The sequence below is a fragment of the Miscanthus floridulus genome, chromosome 13 (genome assembly GCF_019320115.1).
Source record: "Miscanthus floridulus cultivar M001 chromosome 13, ASM1932011v1, whole genome shotgun sequence".
Lineage (NCBI taxonomy): Eukaryota > Viridiplantae > Streptophyta > Magnoliopsida > Poales > Poaceae > Miscanthus > Miscanthus floridulus.
This window is the reverse complement of record NC_089592.1, coordinates 65900793-65920011: the sequence shown is the minus strand read 5'-3', so window position 1 is coordinate 65920011 and position 19219 is coordinate 65900793. Positions and strand designations below refer to the sequence as shown.

The 19219-nt window shown below is 50.4% G+C and overlaps 2 protein-coding genes across 4 annotated transcripts; both read right to left on the bottom strand.

The window, feature by feature from the left end:
• Positions 1-1705: 1705 nt before the first annotated feature.
• On the bottom strand, positions 1706-4839 carry LOC136500761 (subtilisin-like protease SBT1.5). The gene has a single exon (XM_066496189.1). The coding sequence runs from the start codon at positions 4504-4506 to the stop codon at positions 2089-2091; it is 2418 nt and encodes an 805-aa protein (XP_066352286.1). The 5' UTR covers positions 4507-4839; the 3' UTR covers positions 1706-2088.
• Positions 4840-9420: 4581 nt separating this feature from the next.
• On the bottom strand, positions 9421-12244 carry LOC136502249 (E3 ubiquitin-protein ligase RSL1-like). 3 transcript variants are annotated; one of them, XM_066497709.1, is made up of 2 exons: positions 11508-12244; positions 9421-9706 (listed from the first exon to the last, which is right to left on the bottom strand). In XM_066497709.1, exons 1-2 carry the CDS (start codon positions 12092-12094, stop codon positions 9655-9657), a joined length of 639 nt encoding a protein of 212 aa, XP_066353806.1. In that variant the 5' UTR covers positions 12095-12244; the 3' UTR covers positions 9421-9654. The 3 variants fall into 3 exon arrangements, with proteins under 3 accessions (XP_066353806.1, XP_066353803.1, XP_066353805.1); XM_066497706.1 differs by having other exon boundaries at positions 9421-9687; XM_066497708.1 differs by lacking the exon at positions 9421-9706 and adding an exon at positions 11238-11387.
• Positions 12245-19219: the final 6975 nt, after the last annotated feature.

The window sequence follows — 19219 nt, the reverse complement described above, 5'->3', positions numbered from 1 at the left end:
TTTGTTTCAGCTTGTATCTGAAAGTTGTTGTACTGAGCTGTTTCATTGATAAGCCTGTTCATTTCGTCGTAAACGATCATGGATTATTTACTGCTGGCTGATTTAGTGTGAAAGAAAAATACTATTCTAGATTATAATCTACGATCGTATACGAGCAAGCGAACAGGCTGAAGTAGCACAAACAGCCTTTGGATAGAGGTGTTTGAATTTGAATTCAAAATGTATTTAATGAGGATGTGGAGGCCATTTTTTTAATGCAGTTGCATGCTGGTTTAGCCGGCTGACCAGGGTGTTGTTGGCTGATGTGAGCACTGTGTGGAATTTTAGCTCCGGTGCGTGTTTAGTTCGCGAATTTTGGGAATTTGGTTACTGTAGCATTTTTTTTTATTTTTATTTAACAATTAGTGTTTAATCATAGACTAATTATGCTCAAAACGTTCGTCTCGTAATTTTCAATCAAACTGTGTAATTAGTTTAACTTTTTGGTAACTAAACAAGCACCCAGTCGGTTTCGGACAGAAACTTCACCCGCAGAACGAGGCCAGAGAGAATCCCCCGACGCGGTGGCGGTGCCGCTCGTACCCGGCCGGCAGGCCGGCACACACACATGGCGCGGGGCACCGGCAATGGCTGCGTGCGCCTGCGGGGAGAGGACAGAGCGCAGAGGCACATCGAGCGCCCCTCGAGGCGACACCGGAAAACGAGCGAGACGAAGATGGCGGGCCTCGGCATCGGTCCCGGCGGCTAAACCTCTTCTTGATCCTTACTTATTATGCGCCATTTTATAAGCTCTGTACGGTACGGGTACATCAAGTTTCTGACTCGCAGCCACGCAGACGCTCGATGTGCTCAGGACATATGTTTCGTTCCTGTTCCTCCGCCGGGACCCGGAGTGATCAGGGGCTGTTTCGTTTACGAAGGAACTCCTAAAATTTGTATCACATTAAATGTTTGACATATGTATGAAGTATTAAATATAGACTAATTATAAAACTAACTGCATAACTTACGACTAATTTGTGAGACGAATCTTTTAAGCCTAATTAGTTCATGATTTAACAACATGGTACTACAATAAACATGTGCTAATGATAGATTAATTAGATTTAAAAAATTCATCTCGAAAATTAGCCTCCATCTATATAATTGGTTTTATAATTAATCTATATTTAATGCTCCTTATTAGTATCTAAACATTCGATGTGACATAAATTCTAGAAGCGGCTAAAGAACCTGATCGTCAATGGAGTCTAATCAAGTCCATGATTTGGCAATATAGTGCTACAGTAAATATATGCTAGTGATAGATGAGTTAGGTTTAATAGATTCGTCTCGTAAATTAGTCTCCGTCTGTATAATTAGTTTTATAATTAACTCATATTTAGTCCTCCTAATTAGCCCCTAACAACTTTAGCACCCGCTGCAATCAAGTCAGATATTCGCCGCCTGCGCTCACTAGTCTCCACAGTACTACCATCGACATCGAGTCAGTCAGAGCCATTGATATGCATACGGCGGTGCCTTTTGACAAAGCGCTCTCTGCACTCGTCACCTGCTTCCCTCCATCTCCTCGCGAAAATTTTCCGGTTTAAAGGCGAATGAATGAATGAGTGAAGTGAATTGAAAGCGGGATCCAACTTCAAGTACGCAACGCACCCGTCCCCCACTCTCTCCTCATCACTCGCATGACGCGTCCATGTGAGCTCAGCCGAGGACCATTCAATCACACGAAGCACTTGAAAGCCATTCCCTGCAAAACCACACAAACGCCGGCGGCCGGCATGGCATGCTTCATCAGAAAACAGAAGCAAATGGTAGCAGCAAAGCAAGACGAGGAGACATGGAGAAGACCGGAGCTAGAGCTCCAGACTTCCGGTATATAAGCTTACGTAGTAGCTAACGATACAGCTCTTCCACGACGTATTCTACAGCAAACAGCAACCTTAATTAACAATACAGAAAAGCTAAAACCTTGCGGGCTCACAAAGAACACTGAGACTGTGTTCTGTGTTCTCCCCACCTCCCGTCGATGGCCTCATCAGCTCCGGTCGGCTCGATCCGCGGTCTGGGCTTGCTGGTCATCAGTACTCACTGCAAGGGCGCCTGCACCGTCACCACGATCGGGCTACGGACGACGTGCCTGCCGTCGCTCCACGTCAGCGCGCCGCTCCGCACCTGCGAGCTCCCGGGCTCCATCCTCTTCCCGGGCGCCGCCACCGCGGCCTCCACTCGCATCGTGAAGCTCAGCCGCTGCCCATCGCGCCGGAACGCCAGCTGCCGCGGCTGCACCGTCACGTTGCACCCCTCGGGGGCCGCGACCGACGCGCGGTACACCGCCCTCCCGCCACCGCCCACGTTGGTCACCGTCCGGATGAAGTGCGTCCTCATCGTCGTCGCCCTGGCGCCGTCCGCGGCGGCGACGAACGTGGCGGACAGCGACGGGTAGTTGAGGTTGCCCGCGTGCCCGGCGCGCCGCGCGCCGCGGCAGTCCGCCTGGCGCCGCGTCACGGCGTGAATGTTCTGCTCCGTGTAGTTGAGGTTGCACAGGAAGTTGACATAGTCCCCCGGGGTGATGTCGTACACCAGCCCCGGGTCCATGGCGCGCATCGGGTCCACGTGGCCCGCGCCGAAGTCGAACGCGCCGGCCACCGCGCCCGTCGACTCGTCCACCATCGTCCCGTTGCTGTTGTCCCGCACGTACGCGGTGGTCATCAGCGCCGACTTGATCGCCGCGGGGCTCCAGGTCGGGTGCGCGGCCTTGAGCAGCGCGGCGAGGCCCGACACGTGCGGGCAGGCCATGGACGTGCCCGACAGGATGTTGAACTCGGTGCGGCGGATGTCCGAGGGAATGCCGGCCGGGCCGACGCCGCTGGGCCACGCGGCCAGGATGTTGAGGCCAGGAGCTATCAGGTCCGGCTTCAGGATCTCCGGTGATTGGGGGTTCGGGCCGCGCGCCGAGAACGCGGCCACCACCGGCGCCGGGTGCACGCCCAGGTGCGTGCCCTCGAACAGGATGGTGCCCGTGGCGGGCCTCTGCTTGGTGGACGACGCGATGTACTTGCGGAGCCTGTCGCCCGCGGCCGCGCCGACGGCGGTCGCGGGAAGGACGTGGCAGTCGGCGACAAGGCCCTCGCCGTCGAACGCCCCGTTGGCTAGCACCATTCCGACGCCACCCGCGCGGCGGACCACGTCGCCCTTGGCGGCGCGCGAGTTCACGCCGCGGTCGCACACCACGATCTTGCCGTGCACCGCGGCTGGGTCCAGCGACCCGTCCAGGCACATCGACGCCGAGTAGCCGTCGGAGGCGGAGGAGGCCCCGCCGCCGCCACCGCTCGCCCCGGCGTACACCAGCTCGTACATCTTGCCGGACTCCAGCGCTGGCCCCCCGTACACGCTCACGCCGTCGAGCACCTGCCCGTCGCCGAGCCGCACATTGGCCGGGAACGCGCGGTCCATGGACCCAGCCCCGACGGTGGCCATCCAGGGCGCCACATTGGTCACCGTGAGCCCACCGGGACCACCATTGCCGGCCGAAGCGGAGACGACGATCCCGGCTTCGGTGGCGCCGAACGCTCCGATGGCAATCGCGTCGAGGTAGTACGGCACGACAACGCCACCGACGCTGAGCGAGACCACATCGACGCCGTCGGCGACGGCGGCGTCGAAGGCCGCGAGGATGTCGGAGTCGAAGCAGCCGCCCACCCAGCACACCTTGTACGCTGCCAAGCGCGCCTTGGGCGCCATCCCGGCAGCCACACCGCGCGCGTACCCGAGCGTGGACGCCGGGAACACGTACCTCCCCGCGGCGATGGACGCGGTGTGGGTGCCGTGCCCGTCGGTGTCGAGCGGGGACCTGACCTCCGCCGTCTCATTCATGCGTCCCGAGGTGGCCTCGTACCCCTTGGAGAAGAAGCGCGCGCCGACGAGCTTGCGGTTGCAGGCGCTGGGCGGGAACCCGGGCCCGGACGCGCACACCCCGCGCCACCGGCTCGGGACCGGGCCCAGCCCGCGGTCGTGGAAGCTGCGGTGCGCGGGGGAGATGCCAGTGTCGACGATGGCTATGACCAGGTCGGCCCCGAAGTCGGAGTCCGCGAGCAGCGCCGAGGGCGGGGAGGACAGCAGGCCCAGGAACCTCGGGGACCGCGTGGTGGCGAGCTGCCGCACGCGCTCCGGCACCACGGCCGCCACCCCGGGGGTGGACGCCAGCGCTTCGGCGGCCGCGGGGGTCATCCGCGCGGAGAACCCGTGGAAGGCCGCCGAATAGGTGTGGATCAGCGGGCCCCCTTCCGGCCACCCCGCGCCATTGCCGGCCGCCGCCAGCACCGCCGCCTCGTACCAGTGCGCGTGCGTCGGGTACACCGACGGCTTCGCGTCGGCGTCCACCCGCACGATGTACGTCCGCTCCAATCCCTCTCCCCCGCCGCCGCCGTCCCTCGCGGAGACGCCCGCCACAGCCGCAAGAACCAGTAGCAGCAGCAGGACGGGATAGTAGTGCGGCGGCGGCATTGCGCGGTGCCGGATCGGGAAGATTGGGGGGCACAGCGGGGCGAAGTGGGAAAGCGGAAAGTGAGGCGCCTCGCTGCCACCTCGGGTAAAGAAGAGAAGAGGGGGAGGGAGGTCAGGTGGCCAGGCCAGATGCGATGCGCTGGTGGTGCGCAGTGCAGAGTGCGGTACGGGGAGGCAGAGACGGGACGGGGCGAGTGGCGACGCGGCGCGGCCGTGGATGTGGCCGGACTGGGAGAGGCAGCGAGGCTGAGCGAGCGAGGAGAGTGGGGAGTGGAGGAGGAGGATGGATGGGCCGGCGCGGGCGTGGGCCACCGCGTGTTTGGACGCCGGATCAGCGGCTCGTTTGTACGCGCACGCTTGTGGGCTGCTGCTGCTGCTACTTGCTGGTCACGGGTGGAAGGGAAGGACGGCTGGAAAATAGAACGCCAAGGTAGATTTGGAACCTGTAAAACTCTGCGATATTCACCGTTCGGGACACAGTCCTCCTGCCTGATGATACCTGATACGGTACCAGTCTGCGCTGACGTATAAGCATACGCTGTGTTCGCTGGCTTATAAGTTCAACGAATATTATTTTTCTTTCACACCAAATCAGCCAACAGCACTTTCAACCAAGCGACGGGACATAATACTATAGCCCTCTTTGGCACGGCTCATCCAAAATGGCTTCACCGGTGAAGTCAAAGCCGGTGAAGCCAGAAAAACTGGTTTTTTCTGACTTCTAGTTCATTTTAACCCCGGCTTACAAAACGGCTTCATGCTACAGTACCTCGATTTGCACAAAATAGATGAAGCCGAAGCCGACATAAGTCGTGCCAAAAGGCCTACGTGTGACTCTGTATACTCTGGGGCATCGCTGGTTTCAACTTGTGTGCACTGTTTTGCCATCTGCGTCCATATCATCATTCGTTTTGGAGCGATCACTGTTGAAGTGGCTTGGAACGGATGCAGCAAGATGCAAGCAGCAGGAATCCCATCAAAGGCCATGACATGCACAGCCTTCGCTTACCACTTCCAGCGCAGAAGACACTTGGAAATGAAATGACATTATGCCAGGGTATGTCCCAACCATTGCTCGCATCTCATAGCTGGTGGCCACCAAGACCTCCAGGAGCTCGAGGGGAATCACTGGAGTGCCGAGTGCGAGCAGTGCGCAGAAGCCAAGCTCCCACAAGATCTTGGCAAACATCTCGCGTTCCTCGCTGTAACCCAAATGCCCAATCACCCAAAGCAGAAGTAAAGGGTGAAAAGCACAAGGATCACCCAAAGCAGCATAGCTGACGGGCCCGCCGTCTTCTATTGCTTGTGCCAACCGTGCTTCGGACAGGCATCGTGGCGCCGGCGCGGCGTCCGGCGTCCTAGCGCGTTCGTCTGGATAGCAGAGGGAAATCGAGGCAAGAAGCACGGCTACACCAGTAGAACGGAGTACCAGGGGTGTTTGACAGGGATCTTCCGGAGCAGCCGGAGCCCTCTGGCTACTCTGTTTTTCACTGTAAAATAGCTCCTCCTAAACGTTTGCTAGGGCCCTCCAGAGGAGGCGGAGCCGAAGCCTGGAAGGAGCTTAGCACGTTTCGTCCGCAAAAGTAGATCTCTAATCACCACGTAGTCACGAAGACCCATCTCAAGAATATGGTTTAGGTCTATTATGATATTTGTTTTCCCATTTTTCTTTTTTCTTTTCTAGTAATTTTCCCTTTCTCTTTTCTTTCCCTTTTTATTGTTCCTCTGTTTTTGGGTTTTAAATTTATTCTTTCTTCTAAATCTTCATGTTTTCCCTCTTTTATTTATTCTATTTTTTTAATTTTCATACATGGTGCACTTTGCAATGGTTTTATATAGTATCTATATGAGATGTTTTATGTTAGGACGCCGGACACACAATTGTTTATTAATGTGTTTCATAATTGGTGTACTTTGCAAGGTTACTAAAGTATCCGTGAGATGTTGCATGATATATTTTTGACTGTTTATGTGATATCCATAGGATGTTCCCACACTACCCTTGAGATGTTCCATGTTATATTTTGCCTTGTCCGCATAGTAGCAATATATTTCTTTATTGTTCCTATAAGATGTTCCATAATATATTCACATAATATCTATGAAACGTTCCACAAGTACTCATGAGATGTTCTATAGTGTATTTTTGTAGTATTAGTATGTAATATATATAAGATGTTCTACCATATATTTTTCAATCGTCACTATCTCCATAAAATGTTCTCTTTTTTCTATTACTGGAGACAAAAATTACGAAATAATATGGACTTAAACTTAAAATTTTACTCTACCAAATATGGAATATTGCTCTCCTGAGCTTAGAACGTTTTTGTTATGATGAAAGTGTAAAATTTTATCTTGAATCTACAACATTGTCCCTGCTTAGGACCTATTTGACACACCTCGTCGGCTTCTCCTGCAACAGCACTGTTCATAGACATCACTTTTTCTCTCTTCTCGCAAAATAAACTGAGATCCCAGAGAAGCCACGCCAGCTCTGGCACCGTAGGATGGAGCCAGGGCCAGAGAAATCCTTCTAAACATGGCCTTATTAATAAAACAAAATTATAATATCTTTGTGAGAAAAATATTGTTCGCCGGTAATTTTGGTTTTCTACAGACAGCCTCCAATGTGAGCAACAGACTCAGTCTACATCAAGTTAATTCGGCCTATAATTAGAGTGATTCAATCCAGCAGGTGATCTTTAAGATCAACAAATGTCTGGAGTCTGGACATCATCACCAATGCTGATCAATCTGTGTTATTCAGAGCTCTATGAAGCTCCTTGACGTTTTCCTGCAGCGCTATCAACGACGACGATGACAACAACAAAACATTTAAGTTTCAAACAAGTTAGTGTAGATTAGAGTTAAAATCCAACAGAAGCAATCAAAGTTCAAATACGTGAATAGCTGTTTTACCAGCACTCCTATCTAAAGCTAAGTCTTTAGGTATATTCCATCCTTTTAAATCTTCTTTTATTGCCTCTACCTAAGTCAACTTTAGTCTTCCCCTGCAATCTTCACGTTACTATTCTGGCTTAGGATTCCACTACACACCGGTGTCTCTGGAGGTCTCCGTTGGACATGTCCAAACCATCTCAACCGGTGTTGGACAAGCTTTTCTTCAATTGGTGCTACCCCTAATATATCACGTATATCATCGTTCCGAACTCGATCCCTTCTTGTATGACCACAAATCCAACGCAACATACGCATTTCTACGACACTTATCTGTTGAACATGTCGTCTTTTTGTAGGCCAACATTCTGCACCATACAACATAGCAGGTCTAATCATCGTCCTATAAAACTTGCCTTTTAGCTTCTGTGGTACCCTTTTGTCACATAGGACACCAGATGCTTGGCGCCACTTCATCCACCCTACTTTGATTCTATGGCTAACATCTTCATCAATATCCCCGTCTCTCTGTAGCATTGATCCTAAATATCGAAAGGCATCCTTCCTAGACACTACTTGACTTTCCAAACTAATATCTTCCTCCTCCCGAATAGTAGTGCCGAAGTCACATCTCATATACTCAGTTTTAGTTCTACTGATTCTAAAACCGTTAGACTCCAAAGTTTCCCGCCATAACTACAGTTTTTGATTCACTCATGTCCGGCTTTCATCAACTAGCACTGCATCGTCCGCGAAAAGCATACACTCAGAGATCTATCAGCCGTTAAAATTGCCAGCTGTTTCATGAACCTGGTTCTTGTTGCACTGTTTGCCAAGTGCGTCCCTGGTCCCCAGTCCCGTTGTATGGGTCATGCCAACTTGACCAAGAAGCTAAGGCCCCGTTTAGATTCTAAAAAATTTTGCGCAGTACCCGTCATATCAAATGTTGCGATACATGCATGGAGTACTAAATGTAGACGAAAAAAAAACTAATTACACAGTTGAGTGAGAAATCGCGAGACGAAACTTTCGAACCTAATTAGTCCATAATTAGACACTAATTGCCAAATACAAACGAAAGTGCTACAGTAGCCCAAACCTAAATTTTTTTTGATCTAAACGGGGCCTTAAAAAAAGAACACAGGTGAGCAGTGTTTGAAAACATCATCTGAATGACTGAATGTTTCCATGTTATTACAGCGGATATTGGCCGGCTGACCTCAAACCTATCCGCTTCTTTTTTCATCCGGAACAGTATTTTTCTCTCACAGAAAACTAACCAACAGTAACTTTCTCATGAACAGTACTTTTTAGTGCCAGCCGAACGCAGCCATTGATGTGACGATTTCATTGATAATCTTCAATCTACACAGGGTAGTGAAATGTATGGTGCAAGACCATAGAGATGCCGTGCAACTGCAAAGCATGTCTTTGTGCTTCATTCTACATGACTATAGCCATATCTGCAGAGATCCCTCGTATATACTCATGTTCAATGTATATCTGAATCTGTATACAATACAAAACAAATGAACCAGCCAATTTCAGTCCCTCTACAGGGTAGAGTAACTCGTACCAGGTTCATCGTTGTGAACTTTAGACTGGAAAGTGCATGGGCTCAATGTAGCAAAGGAAACAATGTCAACAGCAAATGCTAGAAGGTTGACATGATTCAACCAACCGATTGTAATGAACAATATCATGAATTTATTTCTACTGATTGATTTTCCTGTGTAAATTGCAAATTCAACAGCCGATCATAAATGTTGCTCACAGTCACATGTAGTAATGAAATCGTCTTCTCGATTACTTCTATCACAAATCAGGGTATCGGATTGATTTGCGATGCTTTGTGTTTTCTGGCCATACTGATGCAATTGTCGTTCTGTTCAGCTGACAGGGTTGAGGAAATAAAAAAGATCACAGACCTATATAATCTCCCATGTCAGTATCAAAGAGATTGTCCTGTTAATGCAATTACCCTGTATGTAATGCATCGCTAAATTCCAAGCACTGTCAAACTCAGCTTAAGTTAAAGAAAAGTATTATGTCTGGCATGTTACTGAAGACAACTACCATACATGAGAACAATATTCCAAAGTTCTGTAGAGAAGGTTATCTACAGAACCCTCATAGTTGAAACCCTCATCATTAGCATGGGACTAGAGAAACCATACTGATAGCAACATCAATACCTACTCCATCCTTGAAACCCTCATCAAGTCATCATGTATCAGCTCCCATTGCTTAACGAAGCCACAGGAGAACTCGAAGCCAAACCTGCAATTGATCAAACGTACTACGAAATGTCAACAGTAACTACAAGGTAAAACACAATTTTAATTCTGCCAATTTTCTGCATTGAGAGCTTCCTGCTTCCACTCAACAATAAACAGGGCTGTACCAAAGATCTTAAGTCCTCTCATTATAATTTTTTCCTCGTACTGTAACTTCTCATTAGGGGTTTAATGGCATGGTGTCGTGTTGTAAGCACAAATTACACAACATAGCAATGTAATTTTTGACAAGCTACTTCTTTAAACTAGATTGAGATACAAGTGTTGAGAAGACACGGGAAATTAGGCAAAATGTTTTTCACTAGCCCTGTTGTATTTTTTCTATTTCCAAAATTTGCAACGTGACAATGGACAAACACCATCACCAGTACACATAGCAGCATGAAAGGAGTATATGCAGGAGAAGATTCACAAGCTTGCCCCGTAAATTTAGAAACAGTGAGTTCATGGTAAATCTAACAATACATTAATCAAAATAATAATAACTACCATAATATAGCACTTACCACTCCAAAAATTGCCCACTAAACAAAGGTAACAATTCTATACCAGTTAATTTAATCTGTGAAGCACTAAGTCCCAAATGCTGCAAATGATTTGAGTATTTGACTGACAAGAAGGTACTGAAGTAGTGAACAATAAGCCTTTGTTGCTCTTCAGTAGTTGTACGCAGGGCTAGTTTTCAGTTTAACCTGATTCACTCCGAGAAGACCAAGTCTACACATAACATTATTTGTCTACAGCACAAGTTACCTTTTCCAACAAAGGCAAAGCTCACACAAATGAACTAACAAACTGAACACTAATGTTAAGTCCAGTATAAAACCAAATGCCGTAACGGGGCCTACAACGACAAGGAGACACTTAGTACTATCATTATATCAAGCAGCTAAACGTTCTCTCTCCACAGTAAGAGATATGCAGCAGTGACAGAACTACAAAGCCACAACTCTAGTTCTCAGTTTCCAGTTCAAAGATTCAGAAACAAACAAATGATCTCAGAAATGCTAAGAGTTCACATTACACAACAAAGGCAAGAAACACCGAAAAAGAAGCATTTGCCTGCATGTATTAGGTCCTGTTTGGATCCCATCCTCATAGTGATCATAGATAGTGAAATAGAATCTGAATTCTAAATTAAAAAAAAACTGAGGAGTTTGGATCACATTCTCAGTGATTATTTCCTTTGCATTGTGATAATCTCCAAATTGCAAGGTTTGGGTAGATATTTGGATTCTAGAATCTCATTCTACAATCCAAGTGTTTGGATCTCAACCTCATTTTTTAGGAGATCCAAACAGAGCCTTAGTAATATTTTACCTCAATAATTTCTCAATGAAGTACATAAAAAGAACAGCAAAATGAAATAGCACACAATTTGATCACACACATAACATGTCACAAGATTGTGAAGTGCTACATAACTAGTTTAAATCGGAGCAAGACATACCAAACAATCAAGCACATTCGATTAAGTTGAAAACAAAGCCACTTGAGCCTCGCAGCATCAATCCTCAAGATCCGTGTATTAAAAGAGAGAAAGGGACATGATTCATGGTTCCAATGGAAAACCAGATAAACTACACTAGTTAGCATCATTCACATCTGTTTCATGCCCCAGGACAACCGTCATGTATCAGCTGCCATTGCTGACCGCATCCATAGCAAAACTCATACCCGCACCTGCACGATAGAATCAAACATGGACAATGTACTAATGAAATACAAAAGGTTGACTGAGGTCACGACGACGGCAATCAGATTGGTTAGTTTTCCACATTGTAAACAAGAAGCAATTTTTACCTGCAGGTAATGTGCAGGCAGCCACTGGACTTCTCTACGTAGAACCTGCAGCGCGGGCAACGCTTCCAGTTGCCCTCCCGGGCGGCCTTCACAAGCAGCAGGTCCTCCCGCGCGCGGTCCCCCTCACCGAGCCGCGCAAACTCCTCACAGGTCACGCCGGCGTGCCACGGCACCCCGCACCGCGCGCAGAAGAGCCGCCGGCACCCGTGGCACTCGGACTGGGTCACGCACTCCTCGCCGTCGTCGTCGGCCACCATCATCTCAGAGCAGTCCGGGAACGGGCAGTAGGTGCGGCGAGCGCCGAGGAACAGGGACTCACAGAGCTTGGCGCACCAGCGCTCGAAGACCTCGGAGGGGAGCGCGCCGCGGCAGAGCTCCGGATCGAGCGCGGCAGCGCAGGACGCATCGGGGCACCGCACCACGGCGCCGCCGCCGCACTCGAGCTTGGCGCGGACGTGGCCGGACAGGCACGCGGCGCAGAATGCGTGCGCGCAGGCGCCGCCGCCGCGGTGGGCCGCGGTGGGCGCCATGGGCTCCATGCAGATGGAGCAGGGGTGGTGTTGCTGCGCCCCGACGGCTCCCGCCATTCTGCCGTGGGCGGCGCAGGGAAGGGAAGGGAGGGGGAGGCGAGAGGTCCCGCGAGCCGGTGCGTCGAACCGGCGGGAATCCCTCTGGCTCACCGGCTTCCTTTTGCGAGGAAAATGACGAGGAGGAGAAGAATCTCTGCCTGCAACTTCTTTTGCAGGATCGGATGCGGGTTGATCAGTTTGGATTATCTGGGGTTCAGTTGGGATTTAAGGGGGCGTTTCCGTCTTTTCCTGAGGTGCAAAAGCTTCCATGGGGAGGAGCGAGAAGTGCAAAAGGCTTCAGGTCGTGGAAGACTATTCTTTATCTGCCCTTAGGAATACTTCTAATTTTTTTTATAGACAGAATCTTAGATTAATTTCCAACATACCGGCCATCTTTTCCTCTGGTAGCGAGGCTGGAATGAAAGGAGAAAATCTTAATGCCGCTGGAGAATAGGAACAATGAGAAATCCCACGGGATAATTATTTATGCCAAGATTCTTGACATGACCAGACTTAGGGTAAGTATAGTGTTACACATAATAGGTTTTATGGAGTGTCACGTATGATTTTTTTTCTAACGAAAAATAGATGGAGAGAGAAAGAGGTACGAAATAACCATCTCATGAACTAAAATTGTTGTCATCATGCAACTAACAGCTATACTTTTATTATGTATAAGTTAAAGCATTGTGAGTTACTATAAAACAAAAATGGTACATATTGTATATTAAGTCGTCTTAAAATTACGTGATACTATATGAGACCGTTTAGGAGACTACACCAATAAAGTTGAAAACGGACGTAAACGAACGGAAAATCGCTCGACGTTTCCATATTTTTAGATGGAATAGGGAGCAGGAGCCGGACAACTGGGAATGAAAATGGTAGCGGAAATACGAAAACAGGTAAATACAATTGAAAAATAGACAAAAACAAACGGTAAGCGAAAACTTAAGCCGGAACATGTATGCTGCATATGATAGCTCAAATAATGAGACCAAAGTGCAATACCAAACATCAAATATGTATTGACCACACATAAATATTAGTACAATACCAAATATCCATACATCACACAAATATGAACTATCCCTACATCACATGAGACAAGAGACATGACACACATCACGTGCTCACAAGTCACAAACATCATGTGTTCAGCACAAATAGGCAAACAACAATACACATGTGTTCACAAACACAAATTGCAGTAGTCCACCAGCACCCATACAATATGTTTATTTAATGGTTCATCAACAGTAGAGAGCACACACAACACCACGACACATCAGTTTTTCACAACTCACCATCTTCATTCATTGCATCTGGAGCACTTAGCCCTTCTCCCTATAATTTTCAACACATATATTCATGATTAATTAGAAATGTAAGTCTATGTTATTGTCTTTAGCTATTACAGAACTGTTTCAGAAGCCAAGCTAAATACCTCATCATCATCAGTGGTGGGGGACTAGTACTAACAGATACCGTCTCTAGAGGTGATAGTTCAACCACAATTGTAGGAATGTATTTGGGATCTAAAAATCAAAATAAAGACCACGCAATATTGTACTTTAGATTGATCAGCTAGGAAAATAATATGTGACAATTAGATTGAAGAACTAAGGAAGATATTACCTTTGCTTGCTGCATGTATCCAGTCCTTGACGTAAATCAGTGCTTGTACCATCTCAGGATCTAGATGATTATGATGGGGATCAACAACTCGCCCAGCCCCACTAAATGCATACTCAGAGCAATTTGTGCAAGAATTGGATATTTATCTATATTGTTATTCTAATAAGCTAAAATATCAAATGGATTTTGTTTCAATAGTGGCTCTGCCATGTATTTGTCTAACTCATTTACTTTATTTCTATCAGACCCACAATCATCATATAAGAAACTCTCAAGTTCAACATCTTGACTCTCATGATCTGTTGGGCTGACCAATTCATCTGCACTCACAGCACCCTTTGCCTTTGAGGATTCAGGTGTAGAGGTAGTGTTAGTGTTTCGAACAAACACCGACTAGTAAATTTATAATTGTTGCGCGTTAGGCTCGGATGGTGTACTAAATGACACAAGGTTTATACTGGTTCGAGCAGAATGTCCCTACGTTTTGTTTGCTGCTGCTCGTGTTATTAGTACCGAAAAAGATTCATAGTAAGGGGTACAAACGGCCGAGAGAGGGACATGTCCCAAGTCTTTGATGGAAAGGTCGAAAGGACGCCAAGAGCTCGGTTGCTTCTTGGCTGTGTGTTGTGTCTCAAAATGATCGGTCCCCTTAGTGGGTTGCTCTGCCCTCCCTTTTGTAGACCAAGGGGGGAGCAGGGGTTACAGATGGAAGAAGAGAGGAAAAAACCAAAGGTAGAGAAGGTCCTTCGAGGGAGTCGGGTCTTCCTTTTCCCATGTGCCTACCTTGCTAATCATGGCAGACCGTGTTAGGGATGGTGTGTTCGTTGATCCTTATAGGGCCATGCCCTGGCCTCCTTCAGCAAGTGGGTGCATCCCATCCTACACCGATGGATGGTGTGGCGTGCCAGAGAGCCAAGTTGTGACCCTTCGGAGAGTAGATGGGGAACTGACCATGCGTCCCGTCGTATCCTAACATTACCTTCCTGTAGGCATGTAGGGCATGGCCCTTAGTACTGTGTTCCACCATCGGGCGAGGTGGAGCCTGCCCTCGAACGTCGGGCGAGACGGAACTAGCCCTCAGCCGTCGGGCAAGGCAAAACCAATCTTCCATCGTTTGGGCAAGAAGTGTAGCAGCATTCTTGTCCAACCGGAAGCGTCAACATTCGATGGTTATTAATTCCACCTCATTGGGTACCCCAGTATTAGGTCCCTGACAGTAGCCCCTGAGCCCCTGGGTGATTCAGATAGAATCACCCGAGGGTATTTTGACTTGTCAGAGGGTGCGCGCGAGTGCACCCGATGGGTGTAGCCCTGGGTGATTTGGATAGAATCACCCGAGGGGTATTTTGATTCGCTAGAGAGTGCGCGCGAGCGCATCCGATGGGTGTAGCCTCCGAGCCCTGAGTGATTCAGATAGAATCGTCCAAGGGGTATTTTGATTTGCCAGAGGGTGCGCGTGAGCGTACCCGTCGGGTGTAGCCCTCGAGCCCTCAGGTGACTCGGATAGAATTGCCCAGGGGTAATTTCGGACCCTTCGCGGGTATAGCTGTGAGATTTGGTTCTTGTCAACTGGATAGTTTAAAGGAAACCCTGGTATCTTGTTCATGGGGATTTGTCCAGGGTTAGCCCGGTTGGGACTTGATTGTGCATCGAGGTTCCTTTGAGGCTTGTGTGCCTGAGTTCTAGCTGCTCGTGGGCCCATCCCTCGTTGGGACAGCTGTCGAGACTGTTGGGTCGGCCATTGAACTCCTAAGCCTAGGGAGGCTGGAGAAAAGTTTTTTGACCCATATCCCCTCTATGGGAAAAGAGTCCTGGTCTACCTAGGGAAGGCAAAACGTCCGGCGTGATTTTTGGTGAGAAAAGATAGGGATCGCGGGCGTATATCCCGTGATGTGATGCGGCAGTGTATCATGGTAGGCTCGGAGACCTAGGCAGGCGATTGCTCTTCTCGCATCCGTCGCCCCTATAAAACTAAGGGGTTCGCCCCTAGGGTTCCATACTTTGCCTCCTCGCCTTCACATCGACAACCTCCGCCGCTAATTGCCTGAACCTCCCACACTCGCATCGCAGCCGTTGTCAAGCTCGCTCAGTATCGCAGCCACCGTCAAGCTCGCATCCACCCCCCTCCTAATCATTTCGATGGAGCCGTGGTGCAGATCCAACATCACCCCTCAGTGCCTGGAGGGTCTCGTTCGTCGTGGCCTCCTTTGCTCGCTGACCGTCATCGATGAGTGGCGGCTACCCGGTGGTGAGGATGAGTCATCGCTACCTGAAGGGTATGTCGTGTCCTTCGCTCACTTCCATGAATGGGGATTTGCCATACCTACTCACAAGTTCCTTCGGGGGATGTTAGATTACTACCAGGTGGAGTTGTAACACCTTACTCCCAATGGGGTCTAGCATATTGCGGTGTTCGTCACCCTGTGTGAGGGGTTCCTAGGGATTAGTCCTCACTTCGACCTATGGTGGTATCTCTTCATCGTCAACCTGTCGAAGAAGCAGATTGGGAAGCAAGAGCTGAGCGTGCCGATAAGATGTGCCAGCATTCACCTTCGCAATAATTGGGCGAACGAATACCCATCGATGCGTCTGTCGACCTCCAACAAGGAGTGTCATTCGCTTTGGTTTTACATCAAGGACGACGTTGCCATCCCTTGCTAGTGTTCTCCGGGCACATCATCAAGAGGTCCCGGGGTCGTGGAAGTGGGGTGTCCTGGACAAAGACAAGAAGAGGATCAAGGACCATCTCGTCGCCCCCAAATTCTAAAGGAGAGGGGCGTGAAAGGATTGGGGATCATCGGCGCCTACCATACACGGAGGGTGGCACCACTGATGAGCCGCGCGCTTCCCCTACACTTGATGGTGCCCAGGGCGTCGCTCGAGGGGATGGCACTTGTCGATGAGGCGCTCCCTCCCACTGAAGTGGCACAGCGCATCAAGGAGGTGATGGAGCTTTCGAAGGACAACACCGACGTTGTCCTTGATTTTGTGTATCCGGTGTTGGGGCATCCCCCAATGCGGTCGAAATCGGGGTTCATCAACTTCGTAAGTTCTCTTTTCCCATGCCTCCTTTTCACTTGAATTTCTGACCCCTTGACGCTGACCTCAGGATAGCGGGACCAGCTGAAGAGACTCGTCTTCAGGGATAGCCTAGCTCCTCTGCCAAAGGACCGGATCCTGGCGACAGTGAATCGCACCACGACTGAGTGGGATAGGAAGACAAGGGAGCTCTAGAGGAAGAAGATGCTACAGAAGCAGCAAGCACAGGAGTGAGGAGAGGAGACAAGCAGTGACGATGACGAGGAGGAGGAGTTTGATGAGGTAGTAGCCGATGTGGAGTGGGATGTCCTAGAGAGTGAGGATACACTGACAGGCACCCGCTTGCCCACGCAGGGACCCTTCCCGTTCAATGCGGGGGGGGAAGTGATTCCATGAGGCCGGCGGAGATGGTCCAAACCATCGGCCCATCCTTAGGACTGGTGGGAGCAGGCGGATCAGCCACCACACCCGGGGTGCCAATGGAGGACTGGTGGATGGGGATCTACCACCGCACCCCATGAGCTGATAGGGCGGGTAGATCTGCCACTATGCCTGAGGTGCCGATAGAGAGGGGTGGCTCCACCGCCATGCCCTTGGAGGCAAGGGAGACGAGCCCCCCTGCCCAAGGCTAGGGGGCAGGCTCGAAACGGTCCCACCCGAATGAGTTGGAGCAAGAAACTAGGGGTTCATCCCCAAAACATTCCTACCACCCAACAGCGCCAGAGTAAGTCACCGATTCCCCTGTTTTCCTATTTCTATTTGGCCTTATGCCTTTTACCTATTGTAGACTCTTGCATCGGGGCCGTTCTTTGGTGCTGGCGCCCAAGAAGAGCATTGCTCTTCAGGCGGGAGGGACGTCGTCGCCCGATGTCGCTCCTATTTTGGGTAGGAGCGGCGCCGATGTTGTGGTCTCGTCGGTCGATCAGGCACCGCTAGTGATGGTACCCATGCCCTCGGTGAGTCAAGCGAGCATCGGGGCTGAAGAAATGCCCTCAGGGGTCACCAAGCAGACGACGGCGGAGGTGATTCCGCCGCTTACGTTGGAGTGGATGGAGCTACCACCCACGCTTGTGGCGCCTCCTGTGGTGGGCATGGCGTCGCAAGTCGAGGCCCTGGTGTCGCAAGCGGAGGTGGCTGCAATCATGCCAAGCCAGGAGTAGCCGGACGCAGCCATGGTGGTGTCCGAGGGGGCGGCGCAATCTGTGCCTCTGGCGTCCCAGGCGACGGAGCCTAAGGCAGGCTGGACAGAGAGGGACATGGCCGGAGGGTCCTTGGGCACTATGGCAGTGGTGGAGAGGACCAGTGGGAGGTCACCCTCACCCCTGGTGTCGGGGGCAGCCGCTCCCCCACGTGGGGTGAGTCGCTGCTCTAGTGGATGGATCCCCAAGACCCAACATCGACTCTCTTCTCGCTCGACAATGCTACCAAGAGCATAGAGCGGGGGAGTGTCGACAGAGGGATCTCAGCGATGATGGATGTCCTAGATCAAGCTAGGGACGTCCTATGTGACATCATTGTTCCCAATGGCCGGGTATCTGCTTGATCTTTCCTTTCGCACTCTTCTTTCTTCATGTATTTTTGACACTGGCCTTCTTTTCAGTCCCTCATTACTCATAGCCAAGAGAAATCCTAGTTCCTCCATGAGCAAAAGGTGGAATGGGACCGCCTCATAGAGGAGGCCCGGCTGCATGGAGATTTGAGCGCCTAGCTTGCCACCGCCTAGAAGCGGGAAGCTGAGGCGTGTCGGGATGCGGAGGAGGTCCATGGGATGTTCTGGGATCTATTGGTGAGGGTGTAGCAAGACGAGGAAGCAGCCACCTAGATCCGAAAGGAGCAGGAAGAGTTGCTCTAGAAGGATGTCGAGGCTAGCTAGCGGGCCGTCGAACTCCTGGATGAGCTAGAGATGGAGCAGAATTTCAAGCTGGAAGCCAAGGACAGGTCCACGATACTGTAGCAAAGGGCATATCAGGATGCCAAGGTGATTGCCTGGCTACACAGGGAGCGAGATGAGCTGTGCCAGACTGTGGAAAGACTCCGCTCAGAGTGCGACATGCTCCGCAAGGAGCGCAACCGGGCCATCCAAGAGCACGACGAGGAGCGTCATGTGGTCAGCTCCCTCTAGGCGGATCTTGGAGCCACGGTGACCTAAAGGCTGGAGGCCGAGAGCATCTCTACCAGACTAGGTACAGAGCTTGCCAAGGTACGGGGGACTCTTTAGGCCAAGAGTGACAAGCATGATCTTCTGCACGCCACCATCGAGGTGGTCTTTGATGACCTAGGGGTGGCACGGCCGTAGGAAAACAACTCACTTGTGGCCCGTGCCATGGATATCATGGCACGGGTGGGCCAACTTGAGGAGAACGCCTTCCACGCCGGGATCACCCAAGCCTTTGTTGTTGCCCGCTCTCATTATGATCGGGAAGTTAATCCGGAGGTAATGAGCCTCGGCTTTGTGCCTAGCTATGA